Source organism: Tupaia chinensis, unplaced genomic scaffold (genome assembly GCF_000334495.1).
Source record: "Tupaia chinensis unplaced genomic scaffold, TupChi_1.0 Scaffold143064_1, whole genome shotgun sequence".
NCBI classification, from domain to species: Eukaryota; Metazoa; Chordata; class Mammalia; order Scandentia; family Tupaiidae; genus Tupaia; species Tupaia belangeri.
In genome coordinates, this window is record NW_006202908.1 from 957,637 (window position 1) to 977,783 (window position 20,147).

The 20,147-nt window shown below is 47.0% G+C and overlaps 1 protein-coding gene across 2 annotated transcripts in view; it reads left to right on the top strand.

The window, feature by feature from the left end:
• The window catches only part of MRPS9 (mitochondrial ribosomal protein S9), an 82,240-nt gene extending 63,779 nt beyond the window's left edge, over window positions 1-18,461 (top strand). For both annotated transcript variants that reach the window (XM_006163786.3, XM_006163785.3), the window contains 6 exons: window positions 5,100-5,185; window positions 6,488-6,566; window positions 9,186-9,354; window positions 10,299-10,407; window positions 14,694-14,863; window positions 18,214-18,461. In XM_006163786.3, the coding sequence (XP_006163848.1) occupies window positions 5,100-5,185; window positions 6,488-6,566; window positions 9,186-9,354; window positions 10,299-10,407; window positions 14,694-14,863; window positions 18,214-18,305 (705 nt within the window). In that variant the 3' untranslated portion in view covers window positions 18,306-18,461. The remainder of the gene's footprint in view (window positions 1-5,099; window positions 5,186-6,487; window positions 6,567-9,185; window positions 9,355-10,298; window positions 10,408-14,693; window positions 14,864-18,213) is intronic.
• The last annotated feature ends 1,686 nt before the right edge of the window (window positions 18,462-20,147 follow it).

Here is a 20,147-nt window from a genome sequence, read left to right on the forward strand (position 1 = left end):
ACAGCACTTGTTTACCCTTCCTAAAATTGGGATTCCCAGGTGATTAATATAACCAAAACAGATTTTAGAAGGCTACCAAAAATCATATTGATCATACTCTGGGAAGGGTTTAGTTGAAGCTTTTCTTTTCTGCAACCTGAGCATCTGGTATTTTCAAATTAGGCACCTTCTAAATTTGACTCATACATTATGGAAATCTGATGACACGAAGGGTGGATAGGCTTGCTTTGATTTTATGAAATATTAATCATAGCTGTGATTAATGATTCAGCATTTCACATCTGGGTTATTCCTGTCATATCCGAAAATTACGCTATTAAATACAGTATATAAACTTAGAGGAGGTGGGGTCATATTAATTCTCTAGTGTCCCTTAAAAATTAAGCGGAAACTTAACAATATACCAGTGATAATCTGTGATGTTGACAGTTCCTGGCATATTTTATACCCTCCAGGACTTTTTGATGTAAATTAGAACACATCTCTTTGGGGAGCTGAAGCGATAGAACGTACCTTCCAGAGAGATGTTGTCTGCGGCTAGCCAAGTGGACTCTCCTTTTATTATGCAAGAGGGAAAGAAGTGGAGATGTCGCTCCTATAAAACTGTTCACGTTATTTTACCTGGGAAGCCACCACTCACCACTGCTGTCACTCTCTCCACCGCTAATACAGATCAGAGGCCGTGCAAAGTGCTTTATTTTTCTATTGTAAAGAAGGATGGGGGGGGGTCTTCAAAAAATTCATGGAAAATGCATATTATAAAGATAACTAAACATGGTTTCAAAAATTTTTTTGTATTAAAATAAACTTGTCTAATTGCCCTTTTCCGCCTGCGTTTCGCAGTCCCCTCGTGTCTGGAGTAGCTTAACGAGCATTACATGGGGCACTGGAGCCTTTCACTTAGATGGGCAGGATTTACTGGGCTCGAAATCTGACGCACCCTTTCTCCTGGTTGGTTTTCTCCTCCCCCTCGTTTTTCCGATTGCACCATTTGTAAGCTGTTATGGCTCTAAATACAATACTGGAAGGAAGTAGCCTAGTGAAAGACTGTTTTAAGACAAACGAGTAAAAAATAGGAACTTAAACAGGAATTGCTTGAGAGTCATTGGAGAATGTCGATTGATTTAGCAGCCTGAGCCCCCGACTTAGTGGAGATGTCGCTCCTATAAAACTGTTCACGTTATTTTACCTGGGAAGCCACCACTCACCACTGCTGTCACTCTCTCCACCGCTAATACAGATCAGAGGCCGTGCAAAGTGCTTTATTTTTCTATTGTAAAGAAGGATGGGGGGGGTCTTCAAAAAATTCATGGAAAATGCATATTATAAAGATAACTAAACATGGTTTCAAAAATTTTTTTGTATTAAAATAAACTTGTCTAATTGCCCTTTTCCGCCTGCGTTTCGCAGTCCCCTCGTGTCTGGAGTAGCTTAACGAGCATTACATGGGGCACTGGAGCCTTTCACTTAGATGGGCAGGATTTACTGGGCTCGAAATCTGACGCACCCTTTCTCCTGGTTGGTTTTCTCCTCCCCCTCGTTTTTCCGATTGCACCATTTGTAAGCTGTTATGGCTCTAAATACAATACTGGAAGGAAGTAGCCTAGTGAAAGACTGTTTTAAGACAAACGAGTAAAAAATAGGAACTTAAACAGGAATTGCTTGAGAGTCATTGGAGAATGTCGATTGATTTAGCAGCCTGAGCCCCCGACTTAGAACTCTGTGCCAGGCGGGCCAATGGCTGTTCTGTAGCTGCCCTGGTTAGTCCAGAAAATCAAATAAACTCTTCGGAGAGGGCAGGTCTCTTGTTACTGCTGTCGGTATTCGCTCAGTTCCTGCATCCTTAGGCACCGTCCCTGACCTTGCACTCTCCAGGCCTCAGGACTGCCCCGGGCAGCTGTGAGGCTCACTGCCATGCTGGGTGGAGCACGCTGGGTGCAGGCTGGCTGTGGCCACCCTTCTGGCCGGCTGTGCTGGGTGCACGGTGCTAGCCGTTTGCCTGTGCCTGTCTGCTTCACAGGAGCGGGGAGGGTTCACTTTGTGTATGTGTGTGGGGCATGGGGAGACCCTTTATTTTACCTGTTTAGTTTAGAGCATCTGAGACCTGCTTTCTAGAAACAGATGCTTAGGAAATGTTCTTATATTCTCTCTAGTTGTTTGAAAAATGAGTGCAGGTCCAGGCCCACCACAGTGGTGCAGGCAGCAGGATGCCACTGCACAGTACTGGAGCTGGGCAGGAAGGCCCGGGGTCTGGCCGCTGGGTCAGCCCGAACCCCCGGCTGTGATCAGGCACGCCCCTGGTCCTGTCTGGCTGGAGAGTGGGCGGAAGATTACAGCCTGGCAGGACCCTGTCACGGGTCTGTATGAAAAGAAAGAGACTTAAGTGAGTTAAGGCCCGGCCGCAGTGACATGGTGACAGGCATTATTGTGCCATGCTAGAACATACAGGAGACCTGGGCTTGCGCCCAGTGGGAGGATCAAAGCGTGGCAAGACCCTGTTGGAGTCACTGTGTATCTCATGAAGGAGAGACATACAATACGCTTTGAAAATCGTGAATCAGACGTACCCTAACAGTCAGTGAGGCCTACCAGTTCCTAGGAAACCACTGGTGGAGTTCCACCGTCAGTTCCCCACCGGGTACCTCTCCTGCAGGCGGGTGGTCACACTCGTTCTTGCTTTCTCGGGGCAGGCTTTGGTGTGTGCTGAGCTGTCAGCCACGCTTTGCTGCTAGCGGGGTGGAGTCTCACTCAGCTGTAGTTGGGACAGCTACACTTACTACAGACACTGGGATTGGATGGGCTTCCTCATCCCCCGCTGTTGTGGTGAACCGGACTCTGCAGTTCGCAGACTTGAGCGCGCATCACCCCGGGAGGTTGTTAGGACGGATCGGGGGTCCCTGGCTGGAGCCTCCGGCCCAGCACGTGTGCAGTGAGGCCGGGATCCCCTTTGGAAGAGTTCCTGATTGGCTGCGCTACCCTGGCGGCCCGGGGATCCCCGAGCTCAGTGCGGACGCCCTTTTGCTTTGAGACTCTTGTGCCCACTGCCGAAGTCCGGCTTACCTCAGTTGTAGCTTCTAAGTGCTACTTTTCTTTTTTTCTGTTGTTTCTTTTCCCTCCTAAACTCAGTCTACACTTCTTAATGAAATCAGAACAAAAACATTGTGAGGCGTCGCTCCAGCTGAGAGGAATGGACTTCCACATCTTTATTACTGAGAAATCCTACCCTTTGAGGGTAACCTCAGCTTTTCTCATATTTATGTTGCAAAAACACAAAGGCTCGGCCTCTGCATCCCTTTTCTTTTCTTTCTTTTTCAACATCTCCTCCCCTGAGAGATGGATTTCTGAGAGCGCGTGGCCCAGTGGAGGCAGCACCAAACGTCAGGTGCTGACCAGGCAACTGCAGTGGCAGGGGGAGCTCTGCCTGGTCTCAGACACCCCTTCCAGGCAGGCTTCTGCAGCAGGGAAGTAGTGGCAGCTGTTTGCCCTGCTTGTCTGCGAGAAACTAGCCCTCCTCCCCACTTGAAATGGTTAAGACTGTTCAAAGGCCAACAGGTGCCACAGTTTAAGGCAGCTAGATCCTACATAGCTGACTTCATGGTTTGAGTCCCGAACCCAGCAGCTTGAAAATCACCCCAGACGCCTGTGCTTGCGTGCCCAAAATCCTGAGAGGAGAATGGAGGAGAAGGGATTGTGGTGTAACCTTCTCCCCTGGGGGTGATTTCTCCCTTTCCCTTTCTCTGTATCTGTCCCTCTCTAGCAGGGTATGTGCTCTATAGCAAAGACAAAAAAAAAAACCAAAAAACAACTATTGGAGATGTGGATTAATCTCTATGCACTAACAAATTATGCCCCTGGCTTTAGCTGGTGGTGTTGGAAGCTATAGTGATTAGTAAAATAGAAAAGTTATTCTATAATTTCCGGTTTATCCTTTTAAAATGTCTGTTTGTTCCATATGTATTAGTGCAGTAGGTTTTGTGTGAATTACAAATGAATAAATACGGATGTTTTGAGGACTCTTAAATTCTCAAAAAATTGATTTTTTCAGTCAAAGATCCTGGAAGACCATGGCATTATTCTGCTTGCTGTACATTCATTCCCTGGGAACTGTATTTCATTGATAAGCCATATTGCTGGATTATCACTGCTTATAAGTTCTAATAACCAAATTTCAGGTTTTCTCCTTCACAGTCACAGACTTTGTGAAAGAGCATATTAATAGAACGAAGTGATGAAAAGTAAATAATACAAGGATTTAAATATTAGGTAAATGCTAAATTATAATAGATAAATAGTTCAATGCTGTAAGTTTTACAGAGTAGTTTCAAGTCCATACTGCTGTGGGGCCAGCCCAGACAGTGGCACAGTGGTAGAACATGACACTGCCAGGCAGTCCCACACGAGAAGGCTCCCAGTTCAAGTCTGGAGACCTCCTGGGTACCCCGTGCGTGCTGGTGCCCATGGTCGGGCTGACTGAAGGCTGCCCTGCGTGGTCGGGATCCCCCTGGAAGATGCGGGTGCACACACTCCCTCCCACTCTCGCAGTCTTTCTTGTGCTAGCAATCTTTTTTGCATGTTCTCTTGAAAGAAGTAAATAGAACTTTTTTAAATGTTTGTATTCCTATTGTCTATTATTTTTCTTCAGGAAAAAATGTTTTATCCTTTTTATGAAACCTTAAGGAAAATATAGTTTTAACCAGCCTCACTGAAATGCAGTTATAAACTTTTTATAGTTAGATTAAAACCAGATAGCACTAGGCATGTGTTGTGTTGTAGATACTAAATGCTTTTTTGGGGGAGAGATTTCTGCCATAGGGCGAGTGCCAGGGAGACAGGAAAGCGAGAAATCACCAACCAGGGGTGGCCATGCTAGGCTCCTCTCCATTCCCCTCTCCAGGTACTGAATTCTTTCGGAAATCACTCTACCGTCCTTCAGTTTGCGAGAACAGTATTAGTAAATAGCATATTCAGTTTCATTTACTCTACAGCTACATTCTGTTTTCAATGAAAAATAAAGAGTATTTACAAGGGAAAAATATGAAGTATACCAAAAGGTGTTTGTAGTACATCTGATTTCAGTACGACTGTTTTATTTGCCGCAGGAAGTATATGGGAAGCTACTCCACATAGAGAAACGTCAAGATCAGTTGCGAGCCCGTGGTCCACTTCCAGAAAAATCTGAAGCCAGGTAAGTTCCATGAAAACACATGTAAATTTTTAAATCCTCTTTTATTAAAACATGTAAAATTTTGGATTCTTTTTCATTGAAGGGCTTGTTTTGTTTACATAATATCTCCTTTGAGATCAATTGTGTACAGGCACAATTTTCATCTTTAAGAAATCTGGTGGCTTTTACTAGCAAATGAATTCCAGAGTGGCATATTTAACTCTTCAAACAAAACATGTGGTCCCTTTTCCAAAGTGCATTCAGGAAATGGAATATTTCTTGAGAATACGTTACCTGGGTGAAGTTACTGAGAATGATGTCACTTACTGGTATTTTTAGGAAATACCTCAAGCTTAAAGTTTGTTTACTATTTCAGCGTTAACGATTTAAGGTTGGGGTCAAAATAATAAGTGATTTTGTTTAGCAATAAGCAACTACTCAGGGGTTTTCATGCAGTTTCATCTCAGATGTATATATTCAATAGCATTTATTTACTATGTTTAGATATGCTATTCTCAGAAGTTTCATGTTTTTATGCACACTTATTTAGTATCTGCATCCTTTTTAAAATGCTTTTTATTTTAAGGTTGTGCTTCTGTTCAACAGACACTGACAGATCAAACCGGTCAGCCTGAGCAACCAGTTTTAAATTCTGTCCTGCCCAGAACAAGCAGTTACTGTAATAGCTATGTCGCTGTACTCCCATGTAGTCAACCGTGGTTCGAGTCCCGAACCCAGTGCCTTAAACTCACGCTGGGCACGTGTGTGTACATGCCAAGCTCCCGAGAGGAGAATGGAGGAGAAGGGTTTGCAGTGTGGCCATCCCCCCCGAGGGTGATTTCCTCACTTTCTGTCTTTGTTTTTCTGGCGAGCGCACATGCCCTATAGCAAAAAACTCTTAAAAAAAAATTCTGTCCTGCTTATTCACGTATTAGCTCGTGTAAGTTCACGCGAACCTCCAGCCCCGTATTTGGACTTGGTGACTACTTTAATTCATTGACAGGCTGATTTCGTTTGCATAACATCCCTTTGAAGTAATCGCACAGGCGCGGTTTTAATCTTTACGAAATCTGGTGGCTTTTAGCAGATGAATCCCAGAGTGGCATGTTTAACTCTTCAGACATGTGCCAGAGTGGGTCCCTTTTCTAAAGTGGACTCAGGAATTGGAGTACTGTTTATCAGTAGTGTTTACCTGGATGAAATGACTGGTACATCATATAAGAATTTGCTTTCAAATCATGAATTGCGACTATATGTGGGATCTTTTGTGATATAACTCTAATTGCATGGCTAATTAAAAAGAGAATATATGTGATATTTTAGCAGAGACCTGATTGGCAGCAGATGGCTGATTAAGGAGGAACTAGAAGAAATGTTAGTGGAAAAACTGTCAGATCAAGATGTGAGTAATTAATCTTTTTAATTTAAGGGGACCCGTGCCTTGAGAATGCAGACAATTGCTGTATTGAGGATCCCAATAGTAACGTTCCTCTGAGGCAGGTGTACCTAAGACGGTCCCTCTCTTTAACAGGCTTTTCCTTGGCTTCTGCCGTGGGGCTCCCTTACCTGTGACCAGGAGGACCTGTGGGTCCCCACAGCCCCGTCAGTGCCCTGTGCTCGCTGCCAGTGTTTCAGAGGAGTGTGGCAGATGTCGTTTTTCTTCTCCCGCAGGAAGGGCGATAGCTAATTTTACAGGCTCATGTAAGGGCGAGGGGCCATTGCAGGGTGAATAGGAAAGGGACTCAGCGCCTGGCCACCTCCCCGCGCGTTCTGCCCCCTGGCTTGCCATGCGTGCCGTATTGGTCAGGTCGGCGGTGTTCATCCTGGGATTCGCTGACCGCCTGCGTGGGAGTCACTTGGAATTCTGCTTCCAGAATGCCGTGTCCTGTGTCTCAGCCTGAAACTGGTGTCACCCGGGACTGCATCTTTTACAACTCCCCAGCGGAGTCTCACGCCCTGTAAAGTTTGTGACGCCTTTTTAGGTCTCCATTGCATTTTTATTTTGTGCAGTGTTTTAATGTATCCCAACATCGTGAGAGGAAGTTTGATGTTTTAAAGAGTTCGATGTTCTAAATTTAGATTCCTTCCTAGAAGGTCTAAGTGAAGGTACATTTCACCCATTTCTCCAAGAGACTCCTTTTCTCTTCCACGGGGATGGCGAACGCTCGTACCTTGCCATCATGTAGGTTAGTCATGTACCAGATGCTCTTTTTCTCATTTAATATATTGGAGAATGAAGGACTTGGAGAAGTTGCAGTTTGCTTAAACAAGGTGTCAGGCGTGTGGTTAGTGGTAGCTCTGACTTAATTTCTAATATCCTCACTGCCACGTAGTACTGCACTTAACTCTGAGCAATCTCTTTGCTTCTTCATTGAATACATCATTCCATTGTTCCCTCTGTTTTCTGGCTGCTTTGATTTTTATAATGAAGGATATTTTTTCCATTTGGGGAATATCCCAAAGACTTTAATATAGGTGTGCTATGAAAACGAAGTAAGCTAACCGTATAGGTCATGTCTGTACCTTTGGCTACGAGATATCAGAAGAACTCCTGGCAGTGATGACTGGTACCAAGATGCGGGAGGCCAGGGCGGGCCGTAGCTTCTGAAACCTTAGAGCCTGTTCACGAGCAAGGCTGTGCCATGCCTGTGGCTCCCTGCATAGGTTCAATCAGCTTCATTGAGAGGGTGCGGGATTGGGAACCAGCAGTTAGCGTAATGGCTGTGTTGCTGGACTCCCATGTAGTCGACCGCGGTTCATGTCCCGGACCTGGTGACTTAAAACTCACGCCGGGCACGTGTGCGTGCGTGCCCAAGATCTTGAGAGGAGAATGGAGGAGAAGGGATTGCGGCGTGACCATCCCCCCTGGGGGGTGATTTCTCGCTTTCTGTCTCTCTGTCTCTCTCTGTCTGGCGAGCGCACGCGCCCTATAGTGAAAAACCTCTCCAAAAAAAAAGAGAGGGCACGGGATGGAGCGACGGGAGTAGCCAAGCACAGAGGACACCGGCCAGTGCGACTAGAGGGGAAGCCTGGAGCCCTGGCAGGCCCACGGCCTTCGGTGGCAAAGCGTTTTACTTCGAAAACGACCATCTCTACTATTACATCCCAGGAAGCTGTATTTGAAGCCGCTCTTTTAATATCAGTCTTACTGGCGAGACTTTAAATAGTTCACGTTACCCTAATGGCAGATTCTCCCTGTAGCAGCAATGGTGACAAAGACGAGTGTGATTTTTAAGGCTGGCAAAAGCATAAATAAAGTAATCGAAAACTGGGTTTCACGGTCCAGATTAACTAAGGATCTTGAGTGTTAGTTGTTTCCTTCTCCATAAACACTTTAGGGTGATTATTCTGACTTCTCATTTTAAGGGGTTAATACCAAGTTGTTTACTTTCTAATCACATGTTCAAGAACTATTAAAAAAAATGCACAGAGTAGCAAGGATAATTTATTTCAAGAGGTTGCCCTTTAAGTCAAGTATCTCTTGAATTTTTAAATAGCTTGATTGTTCGGTTTTAAAGGAAATCATAAACATTAAAGTAACACAGCTTGAACAGTCAAAGATATATTTGCCAAATGTATTATGAAATATAATTTAAGAGGTACGTTTTCTAAAAATCAGACTCTCTGCATTTTACTACACATAACTTACTGGAAATTAGGTATCAAGCTCCTCTTGATATAGTGCTAATAAAAGAGCAGAAATTTCCCTTGAAGATCATCTAAATATTTCTTGAAAAATGAATTTAAATCTCAATATCCTAATCATAATACAGAGAAATGGATTTTTCTTTGAATATGAAATCTCTTTGTTTCTCGAAAGAAAAGATTGAGCACTAGAGAGACACCGGAGGAAGAGAGGCATCTGCATGCTGTTCTAAAAGCAGCGTGAAGGGGCAGGAGTGTCAGCCTGTCAAAATTCATCAAGAAAAGCAACATCGGAAAGATCAAGTATATAAAAATAGAAAAACTTTAGCAAATGCAATTACACTTGCATCTCCTAATGAATTTTTATTGTCTGCAGTATACGCAGTTCATCCGGCTGCTGGAGCGGTTGTTGACGATGCCGTGTAACACTGCCGAAGAGGAGTTTGTGCAGAGGTTTCGCAGGAGTGTAACTATTCAGTCTAAGAAGCAGCTGATCGAACCTGTGCAGTACGACGAGCGAGGGATGGCCTTCAGTAGGAGCGAGGGTAATGGCGCTCGATGGAGAGGTTATGTGCGGTGCAGGTGCAGACGCCGCCGTCCCTTTAGTCTCTGTTGCTCTCTTGTCCACTCGATGTTTTAGTTTATCTGGGCGACTGCTACACAGGATTCCCCCATTTTTAAGATTCTCCTGAGGTTGACTTTTTTTTTTTAATGAACCTTGTAACATCCCAGGAAAAAATGTGGATCCATACCTACACGATCCTATGAACACTTTTTTTATTTTCACATTCTTATGTTAAATCTCTTTATTTTCACATTTTCAACTGGCAGAGTTAATAAAATACTGGTATTAAAGGTTTCGTCCCCCAAAATGAAAATGCTTAGTGAATCTTCATGTCAAATGCTAAGATTATGTGTCATGAAAACTTTGGGTCCTCACCTCATAGTCCTTTTTTCCTTGTTTATATACCTGTTTCTATTTTTTAAATTGGCATGATAAATGTGAAACTCTTAAAAAAAGTAGCATCTTTTTTTTTTGTCATTTTCAATTCATATTTTCAGAGAGATATGACCTTTCCTGAAGATTCATTTCTCCTAACTATATTCCACCATCCTGCTCATGTATTTTTTAAAACAATATTATTAGGTGTATCCTTAGGGATTATAAAAGGAGAATGCCATGTGGATGGATTATTTTTAAGTCAGGTAAACGACTATGGATTATCTTATTAGTTGTTGATACTAATTTGTAAAATAACTGTAGTGTTCCCAACAGTGGACTTGAGTGGAACTACCCCACAATAAGTTCTGTCGCTTCTGCCGAGGTGTGGATTACCTGTTCTCTTTTTGCCTGACTTGCGAGAGAACTTTGCTGTGTACAGAGTTGTGTGTTGTCGTGATGGGAGGACAGGTTTCTGTGTGGTTTTGTGCCTGCCTCAAAGCACTGGTCTTTCACGTTTTCAGTAAGACTAAGTTGATGTTGTTAAAGGTAAGAGGAAGACTGCAACTGCAGAGGCCGTTGTCTATGGACAGGGAAGCGGGCGCATCAGCATAAACGGGACCGACTACCTGCTGTACTTCCCCGTCATGCAGGACAGGTGAGCGCTGGGCTTTGCTTTGGATACATCTTTTAAAAGTATTATTTATTTAATTTTATTTATTACTGTTATTATTATTTTGTTTGCTGTAGTGCACATGCATTTGCCAGAGAGAGAGAAGGAAAGTGAGAAAGCAGGCCACCAGGTCCAGGGTATGAACCATGGTCGGCCATGTGGGAGTCCAGCGCCTTAACCATCACGCCACCTGCCGGCCCAAGGATGAGATGCTTTTAATACGTTATGATCAACTAAGGAGGCTTGTGATTTTTCTGATCATCTAAATGATTATTTCTCTTTATCAATAAATTACTGTTATTATTATTTTGTTTGCTGTAGTGCACATGCATTTGCCAGAGAGAGAGAAGGAAAGTGAGAAAGCAGGCCACCAGGTCCAGGGTATGAACCATGGTCGGCCATGTGGGAGTCCAGCGCCTTAACCATCACGCCACCTGCCGGCCCAAGGATGAGATGCTTTTAATACGTTATGATCAACTAAGGAGGCTTGTGATTTTTCTGATCATCTAAATGATTATTTCTCTTTATCAATAAATCAAACTAATTAGAAGCTTTTTTTTTTTAATATAGTTAGTTTTCCAGATTCTAAAAAACAAGAAAATTCTAGGATTCCTCATGAATTGCCCTGTCTTTCTCTTCTCTTCAGGTCCTACTGGAATTTGAGTAGGTCTGTCTACGTTCTAAAATGCAGACATGCCATAATATAGGAAAAGTAGGTCTCCCCTTCCGGTTTGGGATGGGTGTGCTCGAAACCACCACCACAATAGCAGCCTAGCACTCGGAACTGATAAGCCACTAGGCAGGGCAAAGGACGAGCAGATTCCTTGTGCTCAGTGTGTGTTTTCCTGCTCATGAATATCAGAAAAGTCTGCTTCATCATTGTGGGTGTTTCCTATGCGGAGGAAGTGGGTCGTGCGCCTGCTGAGCAGGGGAAGATGTCTGACCGCTGTGGGTTAGCGTCGTGCCCGCGGGCCTGCCTCGTTCCCAGCGCTCAGTGGGGCCGATTTTTTTTTTCATTTTGTGTCCCACAGGAGTAGACACCAGTCACAGATAAGAGACTGCGTTTCTTCTGATCCCCTAATTTGCCCATCTCAGACCTGAGAGCTGCCACAGAGAGGCCTCTTCCCGAGATGGTTATTATTTTCCAGTAGTCACCATCATGACCCACAAGTAACAAGTTCAGTGCAATTCGTCCCTCCTTTCCTCATCCTGCTGCTCCCTGATTCCTGTTGTGGTATTTAAAGTCAGAAGGGCTGAAGCTCTTCTGATCCCCAGGCTTATGGAAGGCAGAGAGGCCCCTTCTAATGTAGCACAAGCTTCTGGGCAGAAAAATCGCTCAGGAGATGTATATTTACTTTATTTATGCGTGAGCCCATGTGAGGAAGCAATCCGCTCTTAAACTATTCCTCCCTTAACTAAACTCGTTAGCTCGACATGGATTAATCTGATTCTGCCAGGGGAGGGATAGAGGAGACTCTTACTTCTTTCAGGAAAAGCCCGTTAGAGAAAGCCCCCACCCCTCCCCTGGGGGATGAACTGCTCACTTCTCTTTCCAGGGTCATCTTTAGGAGTTGCTTTTACACAAATCACAAACTGGTCTTCAGGGATGTGGCTCTGTTGCCCTCCTGGTGTCATCAGAGATTCTTCAGTTCATTCCGTTATGCGGCAGACTTGTGTTGTTATGTTTCTGGCACTACGAGATGCAAAGATGAACACCTTTCCAAGGCAGAATGCCCTTTGCTCTGTTAGGCAACTGATAAAGCCTACCCTTAATTGATCATCTCTACAAAAGGAATCTGTGTCCCGCATAACACCAGCCACGTGATAGAGGGGAGAAGGTCGGCATTTTAAACAAGTATGGAATGATAAAACAGTATGCAATTATATATTAATTATAGGCTATAGAGTTAGTGCCAGAGAGGTAGTGTTCAGAGAACATGTCATGAGGAAATTATCTGTTACGCGTATTTATTTTTTAAATAATGCCGAAATGCTGATTTATGTGACAAAGAACAAAATGCATTTGGTTGTGGGACAGAGAGAGACAGACAGAGAAACAGGTACCCGCAAAAGGGCCCCTCCACACTGTGATCCTCCCCAGGCCGGCCTGGAGGGCCTCCCCAAGGCACCTTCTCAGCACACACAAGGAGACCTCAGGACGAGAACCTGGGGCCTTCCGTGCTCTCGAGCAGCAGCGTCGTGGAGTGTGTTACCTCTGTACCACTGCTCGGACCTAACTCGGTCTTTTCTAAGTCAGAATTTCATCTGCGATTCCTGACGACGAATTGTGAAATATTTCCGTGCCATGTAACTGGTTTTGCATTTGCCGGTTTGCCGTCCAGTGTAATGAATGTGGATATCTGTAGAGCCGTGGTTTCCATTTGCTACTCTTGCAGATATTTTCTCATCTGTTTACAGATTTGTGCTGGTCCCACAGCGGTCCATCAACTTCCCACCTGTCCAGACCTTTTTTTCCTTTATGAGGGAGGGCAAAAGAGAAAGCCGCAGACAGTGTTTCTGACAGGTCTCACTGTGTCGCGACTCCCGGCTGCATCTTCCCAACGAGCTAGGACCACAGCTGTGCACAAGCACACTGGCAGGCTCAGGGCGGCCCAGGAACCGAACCCGGGCCTCCCGCATGGCTTCATCCTGTCCCAAGTGGTAGTGCCACTCTGTACCACCAGGACTAGGGCCAGGCTTTCTTAATGGTTCTTTCTCACTTTGACCCCTCTGACTTCACTACTCTGACATATCACTAGTAATTATATCATGAAGTCTATTTTCTTTTTACATTTTTGTCTATTTTACTTATATTAACATCTGTAAGGGAATCTTAAATTTTTAACACTGAAGACATGTTTAAGCTACCAAGCACATGGTTATCCAGAAACTTCTCTTCTGTCACAAACCCATTTAACTGTGGTAAATGAAGACCCCCCACCTCCACCCCCATGCCACTGCCCACCCATGACGTACGCCCGAGACAGTCACACAGCTTCTGTCTGGGGGCCTTATCTCCTCTCTGGGTAAGAGCAGTGGTGGAGTGAGATTCTCTAACTTCTCTTTAGTTGTGTTACCACGGCTACCATTTATAGTCCTGTTTTTGTGACTTAGAGCTCTTTTCTGTTTGGTTGCTTTGAGGCATTGGTTCAGGAAAGCCATGTGTACGTTTCTTCCTGTGGGAGCATGTCAGCCCTGTGCAGTGCTATGGCCTTCCGGGGTTCTGTTCTGCCATCTGCATGTCGCATTTTGACTGTCGTGCGGAGAGGGCACCACCCGCTCGTTCCTTCTGTGCCTGTCTCTGGGGGTGGTCCAGTGCAGGCTGTAGCCTTTCACAGGTGACCATGTCAGGGCCGGCCGGTGCTGTGGTTCAGTGTTGGACTCGCATGGCTGACCTCGGTCTGAGTCTTGGACCAGGTGGCTTGCTTTCTCACTTGCCCTCTCTTCTGTCTCTGGTCAAATTAAAAAATAATAACAATAGTCAATACAAATAAATAAAACAAATTTTTTAAGAGAGATTTTTTGCTGTAGGGCACGTGCACTTGCTGGAGAGACAAAAAGACAGAAAGTGAGAAAACATTCCCCAGGAAGGAGATGGCCATGCTGCAATCCCCTCCCTGTTCTCTGCGGGATTTGGGCACACAGGCACAGGCGCCTGGCATGACTTTGAAGCTGCTGGGTCCTGGGCTTGAACCACGGTCAACTACTTGGGGGAGTCCAGCGGTGTAACAATTACGCCATCTGCTGGTCCCAAATAAATAATTATTTTAGAAAATCCTACATCAACATGAATGTGACCCACGACGCACATGCATCACAGTGCTTCTACTGAGCTCTAATGCTGTCTGAGAATTGACTGGGAAGGCCTGTTAATTTTACATCTGCCCCTGAGTCCAGAGAGCTTGGGTTCAGTTGATTAATGGAGGTCCCAGTTTTAAGGTTTCTTCACATGGTTATTTTCAAACCTTACAGTGTTCTCATGCGATGTAAGGCTGTCAGCCAACAGTATGACAGAGTCTGCTGCTAGACTCCACGTGAAGCGTGTCGTATAGCCAAGATAGGCAGAGGTCCCCACACGGCCCTCTGCAAAGCCCTCGGAGTGCCAGAATGCCCCGTGTTCTCGTGCCGAGGCGTGAAATGATTGCGAAGTATGGAAGTGTAACGTCAGTGTTGTGTGTGCCTTTGAGAAGTAGAGAGGCACGGCATGGCGTGAGAGGGTGCATGGCGTGTCTTCGTAGTGACCTTAACCACCTCCTTGTGATGTGCTTCAGAGAGCAGCTGATGTTCCCCTTCCACTTCCTCGACCGGCTCGGAAAGCACGATGTGACCTGCACGGTCTCCGGGGGCGGCAGGTCGGCGCAGGCTGGAGCCATCCGCCTGGCCGTGTCCAAAGCCTTGTGCAGCTTCGTCACCGAGGATGAGGTCGAGTGGATGAGACAAGGTACGAGGGCGGTGGGGGAGGCGGCTGCGAGACCACCCCACGCGTCTGTCTGTCTGATTCTTGTACTACTCGCCCGAAGTCCGTGAGGAACCACTGCATTAAGTGTGGAACGCTGCAGTTTGCTGGCTTCTCCTTTACTTTTTAAAAAAAGTTTATTGCACTCGCAGGTGGCGTGGTGGTTAAGGCACTGTATCCCACGTGGCCAGCTGCATGGTTTGAGTTTCTGACCCAGCCTCTTAAAAGACACGCTGCGGGGGCGGGGGAGGGAGGTAACCAGCAGTTAGCATAATGGCTATGTCGCTGGACTCCTATGTAGTCGACCGTGGTTCGCATCCCGGACCCGGTGGCTTAAAACTCACACCAGGCGCGTGTGCGTGTGTGCCCAAGATCCCGAGAGGAGAAGGGATTGCAGCGTGACCGTCCCCTCTGGGGGGTGATTTCTCGCTTTCTGTCTCTATGTCTCTCTCTGTCTGGCGAGCGCACGCGCCCTATAGCGAAAGCCTCTCAAAAAAAAAAAAAAGAAAGACACCTTTCTTGGGGGGGAGAGAGAGAGAGAGAGAGTGTGTGTGTGTGTGTGTGTGTGTGTGTTGGGGCAGGGGAGAGGCGTGCACTCAAATTCCAAGAGGAGCTTTGAGGAGAAGCATTGTGACATGGCCATCCCCCACCTCCTGAGGGGGGGTGACTTGTGACTTCTCTCTCTCTCTCTCGTGAGCACACGTGCCTTAGGGCAAAAATCTCAAATAAATAAAAGTTTATTCATTTATTTCAACCATGAATGAAAGAGATAGCACCCCAGCAGGGTTGTGGTGCCACAGTCCACCCCCAACTCCAGCCAGCCCTGGTCATGGGCAGCACAGCCTGGTATACTTAGGGACTTCTCTAGATGCAAATCCAGAACCTTCCCACGTGGGTCAGCCTTGCACAAGGTCACGGCTCCCTGCTGCACAGCTGTCCGTCCTGCGGCTTCTTCATACGTGGAGCTGAGACAGGATCTTTTAGGTTCCGTTTCTATAAAGGGAGCTTGAGTTAGAAGAAAAGCGGCCCCCCCAGATACAATTATTCGAGTCCTGCTAAAACATGCAGTCCCAAAGTCGAGGAAGTTATTTTGGCTTTAAGACATAAAACCTTTGGTCCAGTTTAACAAGTGCTTAGCTTGGTTGTGTTTAACAGGCAAACTGGTTGTTTCAGTTTTATCATATACATTTGTACTAATTATTGGGTTAATGATAAAACCTTTGAGGTAATCCTATCCAGAATTAGTGGAGATCGTCGTTTTTTCCTATTGTGAACTTGGTGTGAAGTTCCTTTTCTTTAACTCCACTCCGTGTGACCCGTCACCTGGCATGAATACTAGAGTCCCTGCACAGCACGAGAAAACAGGTGTCGTCCGTTCTTTGAGTGGGGACTGCGCTAATGTGCAGAAATCGGGGCGGTGCAGGCTAACGATTATCTCCCAGCTTATGGCTGAGGGCAAGTCACTTGGCGAGGCCTCGGGTCCCAGCCCGTCTCTGGCCAGCTACGGGGGGCCGTGTGCCGCCTGCCCTCCAGCGTCAGCTCCTGGGCTCAGTGTAAGTGCTGTCTGTGGCTTAGGCTAATACACTGTTTAAGCTTCTTAAAACTCCATTTGCGGGACCAGCAGTTAGCGTAATGGCTATGTTGCTGGATTCCCACGTAGTCGACCGCGGTTCGAGTCCCGGGCCCGGTGGCTTAAACTCATGCCGGGCGTGTGTGCGTGCGTGCCCAAGATCCCGAGCGGAGAAGGGAGGAGAAGGGATTGTGGCGTGGCCATCCCCAGGGGGGTGATTTCTCGCTTTCTGTCTCTCTGTCTCTCTCTGTCTGGCGAGCGCACACGCCCTATAGCAAAAGACTCTCAAAAAAAAAAAAGAATTTGATAGAACCTTATTTAATTCTGCTAGTTTGAACTACTGTGCAAATCTGAAAGTAATAAAAGCTGATTACTTACGATTTAGACCAGAACCTAGACTGATCTTATCTGTAGTTTGTCCAAAATATTGTTGTTTTTAGCATATATACCCTTTAAGCACAAGTAAATGCTAAAGCTTGTAGGTAAATGATAAGCAGTTTATGTTTTCCTTCGCTGTGTGGACATTACAAGCCCCCAGAAGTGCTAGAGTTGGGAGAGTAAAACCACCAGGGGAGCTTTGTAGGTTCCGTGAGGTGCTGGGAATCCAGTCTGCACTGATAGGCGTGGCCCCCTGAGGGCGCCCCCTGTGGCCACGTGCTGAGAACTCAAGCACTGCCTAGAACCAGGTGGCTCCTGGTGACCAAGGATGGAGGCCTCCATTTTAAACTGGCTTCACTGTTCTAGAGTAAACCACTCATTCTGGGAATATTTGTGAACATATCTTAGATTCTGAAACGAAAATGCAGGGAGTATTATTACCACACTGGGTCATTGGAATGACTTTTCCAGTGAGCCAACAGAGTAATCCTACCATTTGGGGACCAGACGGTAGCACAGCAGTGAAGCTCAGTGTTCTGCAAGCTCATCCCACATGGGAAGGTTCCCAGTTCAAGTCTGGAGACCTCTTTGAGTGTGGAGCGCCAGGCACATGTTGCGGGCTGAAGGCTGGGGAGGGGCTCAGTTGAAGACTGTGGGGTGGGGTGCTTTCTCTCTTTGTGTCTCTTGCTCATAGAAGAAATAAATAAACTTAAGAATAATGAAAGCGTTTTCTTTTTTCAGATATATTGGGCAAGTCGTGCTTGCACGTGTACGCACGTCCGTTTGCGGGGTTAGCATACGTGCGTCTGTGCGCGCTCACACCGTGCCACGCTCATGCCGCGCCACGCAGGCAGTTTCTGCTCTCCTCTGTCCCCATGAAAACTCGCCTCTGTGGTAACAAGTTTCACTGCAGCAAACAGTGGCAGCCTACAGGGAGCAGCTTTATTTTTTAAAATTTTGCAATGAGGCACGTGTACTCACCAGACAGAGACAGACAGAGAGAGAGAGAGAAAGCGAGGAAGCAAGCCTCCAGGTCTAGGACTCGAACCATGGTCGGCCATGTGGGAGTCCTGCGCCTTCACCATCGTGCCACCTGCTGGCCCAAAGCAGCTTTACTGTAAGCCCAACAAGTCTGAAAACTGAAAAGGAGTCACAGTTCTTACAGGATCAAGCATGCTCTGATCATGGAAGTGGCGTTTGTCTCAGAAGTTGGAAAAATGTCTGAAAGGGTGAGCGCAGAGCGCGGTCACGTGGTAACCCACCAGGGGTCTGCTCACTGTCCTGCTGTCCCCCGGACCGCCATACCGGCATCCGTGCAGCTCACCAGCCTTCCCGCTCGCTGGCTGCGTGTTCCATGGCTCACAGAGGCTTCTCTTTTTATCTGCAGCTGGACTGCTCACCACCGACCCACGCGTCCGAGAGCGGAAGAAGCCAGGCCAAGAAGGGGCCCGCAGGAAGTTTACCTGGAAGAAGCGCTGAGGTGTTTACAGGAGCACAGGGAAAGGCCAGAGAAGGCGCCCGGCCGGGGCCAGACCTTCAGGCAGAAATGCTAGAGCCGTGAGCTGGAGAGGGTTTATTTTTAAACACCACTTTGTAAAGGTTACCTGTAAGAAATAAAAATTAAAGAATGTTTTATCCCACTGCTTTATTTTTACGTTTCCAGAAGGTTCAGTGTTTGAGCAGCATACTTCATAGAACCTTGGGGACCTGGGGGAGCCAGCTGAGTCACGTGGTTGGCATAGGCGGAGTCCCAGTGGTCAGCCCAGCCAGACCATGGCTTGTTCTGTGCTGGACCGTTGCTCTGGGCCCTCTGGCCTCCCCACGTGGCAGCTGTGGTGTGTTTTCGGAAACAGAGGGATGAGAGTGCTTGCTGAGGCCGAAGTGAGCTGAGTGTGTGTGTCAGGGCCGGGCGCTGCAGAGCTGAGCTGCCAGGAGTTGGAGGGGGAGCGCCAGGCACATGTTGCGGGCTGAAGGCTGGGGAGGGGCTCAGTGTGAAGACTGTGGGGTGGGGTGCTTTCTCTCTTTGTGTCTCTTGCTCATAGAAGAAATAAATAAACTTAAGAATAATGAAAGCGTTTTCTTTTTTCAGATATGTTGGGCAAGTCGTGCTTGCACGTGTACGCACGTCCGTGTGCGGGGTTAGCATACGTGCGTCTGTGCGCGCTCACACCGTGCCACGCTCATGCCGCGCCACGCAGGCAGTTTCTGCTCTCCTCTGTCCCCATGAAAACTCGCCTCTGTGGTAACAAGTTTCACTGCAGCAAACAGTGGCAGCCTACAGGGAGCAGCTTTATTTTTTAAAATTTTGCAATGAGGCACGTGTACTCACCAGACAGAGACAGACAGAGAGAGAGAGAGAAAGCGAGGAAGCAAGCCTCCAGGTCTAGGACTCGAACCATGGTCGGCCATGTGGGAGTCCTGCGCCTTCACCATCGTGCCACCTGCTGGCCCAAAGCAGCTTTACTGTAAGCCCAACAAGTCTGAAAACTGAAAAGGAGTCACAGTTCTTACAGGATCAAGCATGCTCTGATCATGGAAGTGGCGTTTGTCTCAGAAGTTGGAAAAATGTCTTAAAGGGTGAGCGCAGAGCGCGGTCACGTAGTAACCCACCAGGGGTCTGCTCACTGCCCTGATCTCCCCCGGACCGCCGTACTGACATCCGTGCCGCTCACCAGCCTTCCCGCTCGCCGGCTGCGTGTTCCATGGCTCACAGAGGCTTCTCTTTTTATCTGCAGCTGGACTGCTCACCACCGACCCACGCGTCCGAGAGCGGAAGAAGCCAGGCCAAGAAGGGGCCCGCAGGAAGTTTACCTGGAAGAAGCGCTGAGGTGTTTACAGGAGCACAGGGAAAGGCCAGAGAAGGCGCCCGGCCGGGGCCAGACCTTCAGGCAGAAATGCTAGAGCCGTGAGCTGGAGAGGGTTTATTTTTAAACACCACTTTGTAAAGGTTACCTGTAAGAAATAAAAATTAAAGAATGTTTTATCCGACTGCTTTATTTTTACGTTTCCAGAAGGTTCAGTGTTTGAGCAGCATACTTCATAGAACCTTGGGGACCTGGGGGAGCCAGCTGAGTCACGTGGTTGGCATAGGAGGAGTCCCAGTGGTCAGCCCAGCCAGACCATGGCTTGTTCTGTGCTGGACCGTTGCTCTGGGCCCTCTGGCCTCCCCATGTGGCAGCTGTGGTGTGTTTTCGGAAACAGAGGGATGAGAGTGCTTGCTGAGGCCGAAGTGAGCTGAGTGTGTGTGTCAGGGCCGGGCGCTGCAGAGCTGAGCTGCCAGGAGTTGGAGGGGCAGGGCCGCTCGTGAAGGCAGGGCCAGAG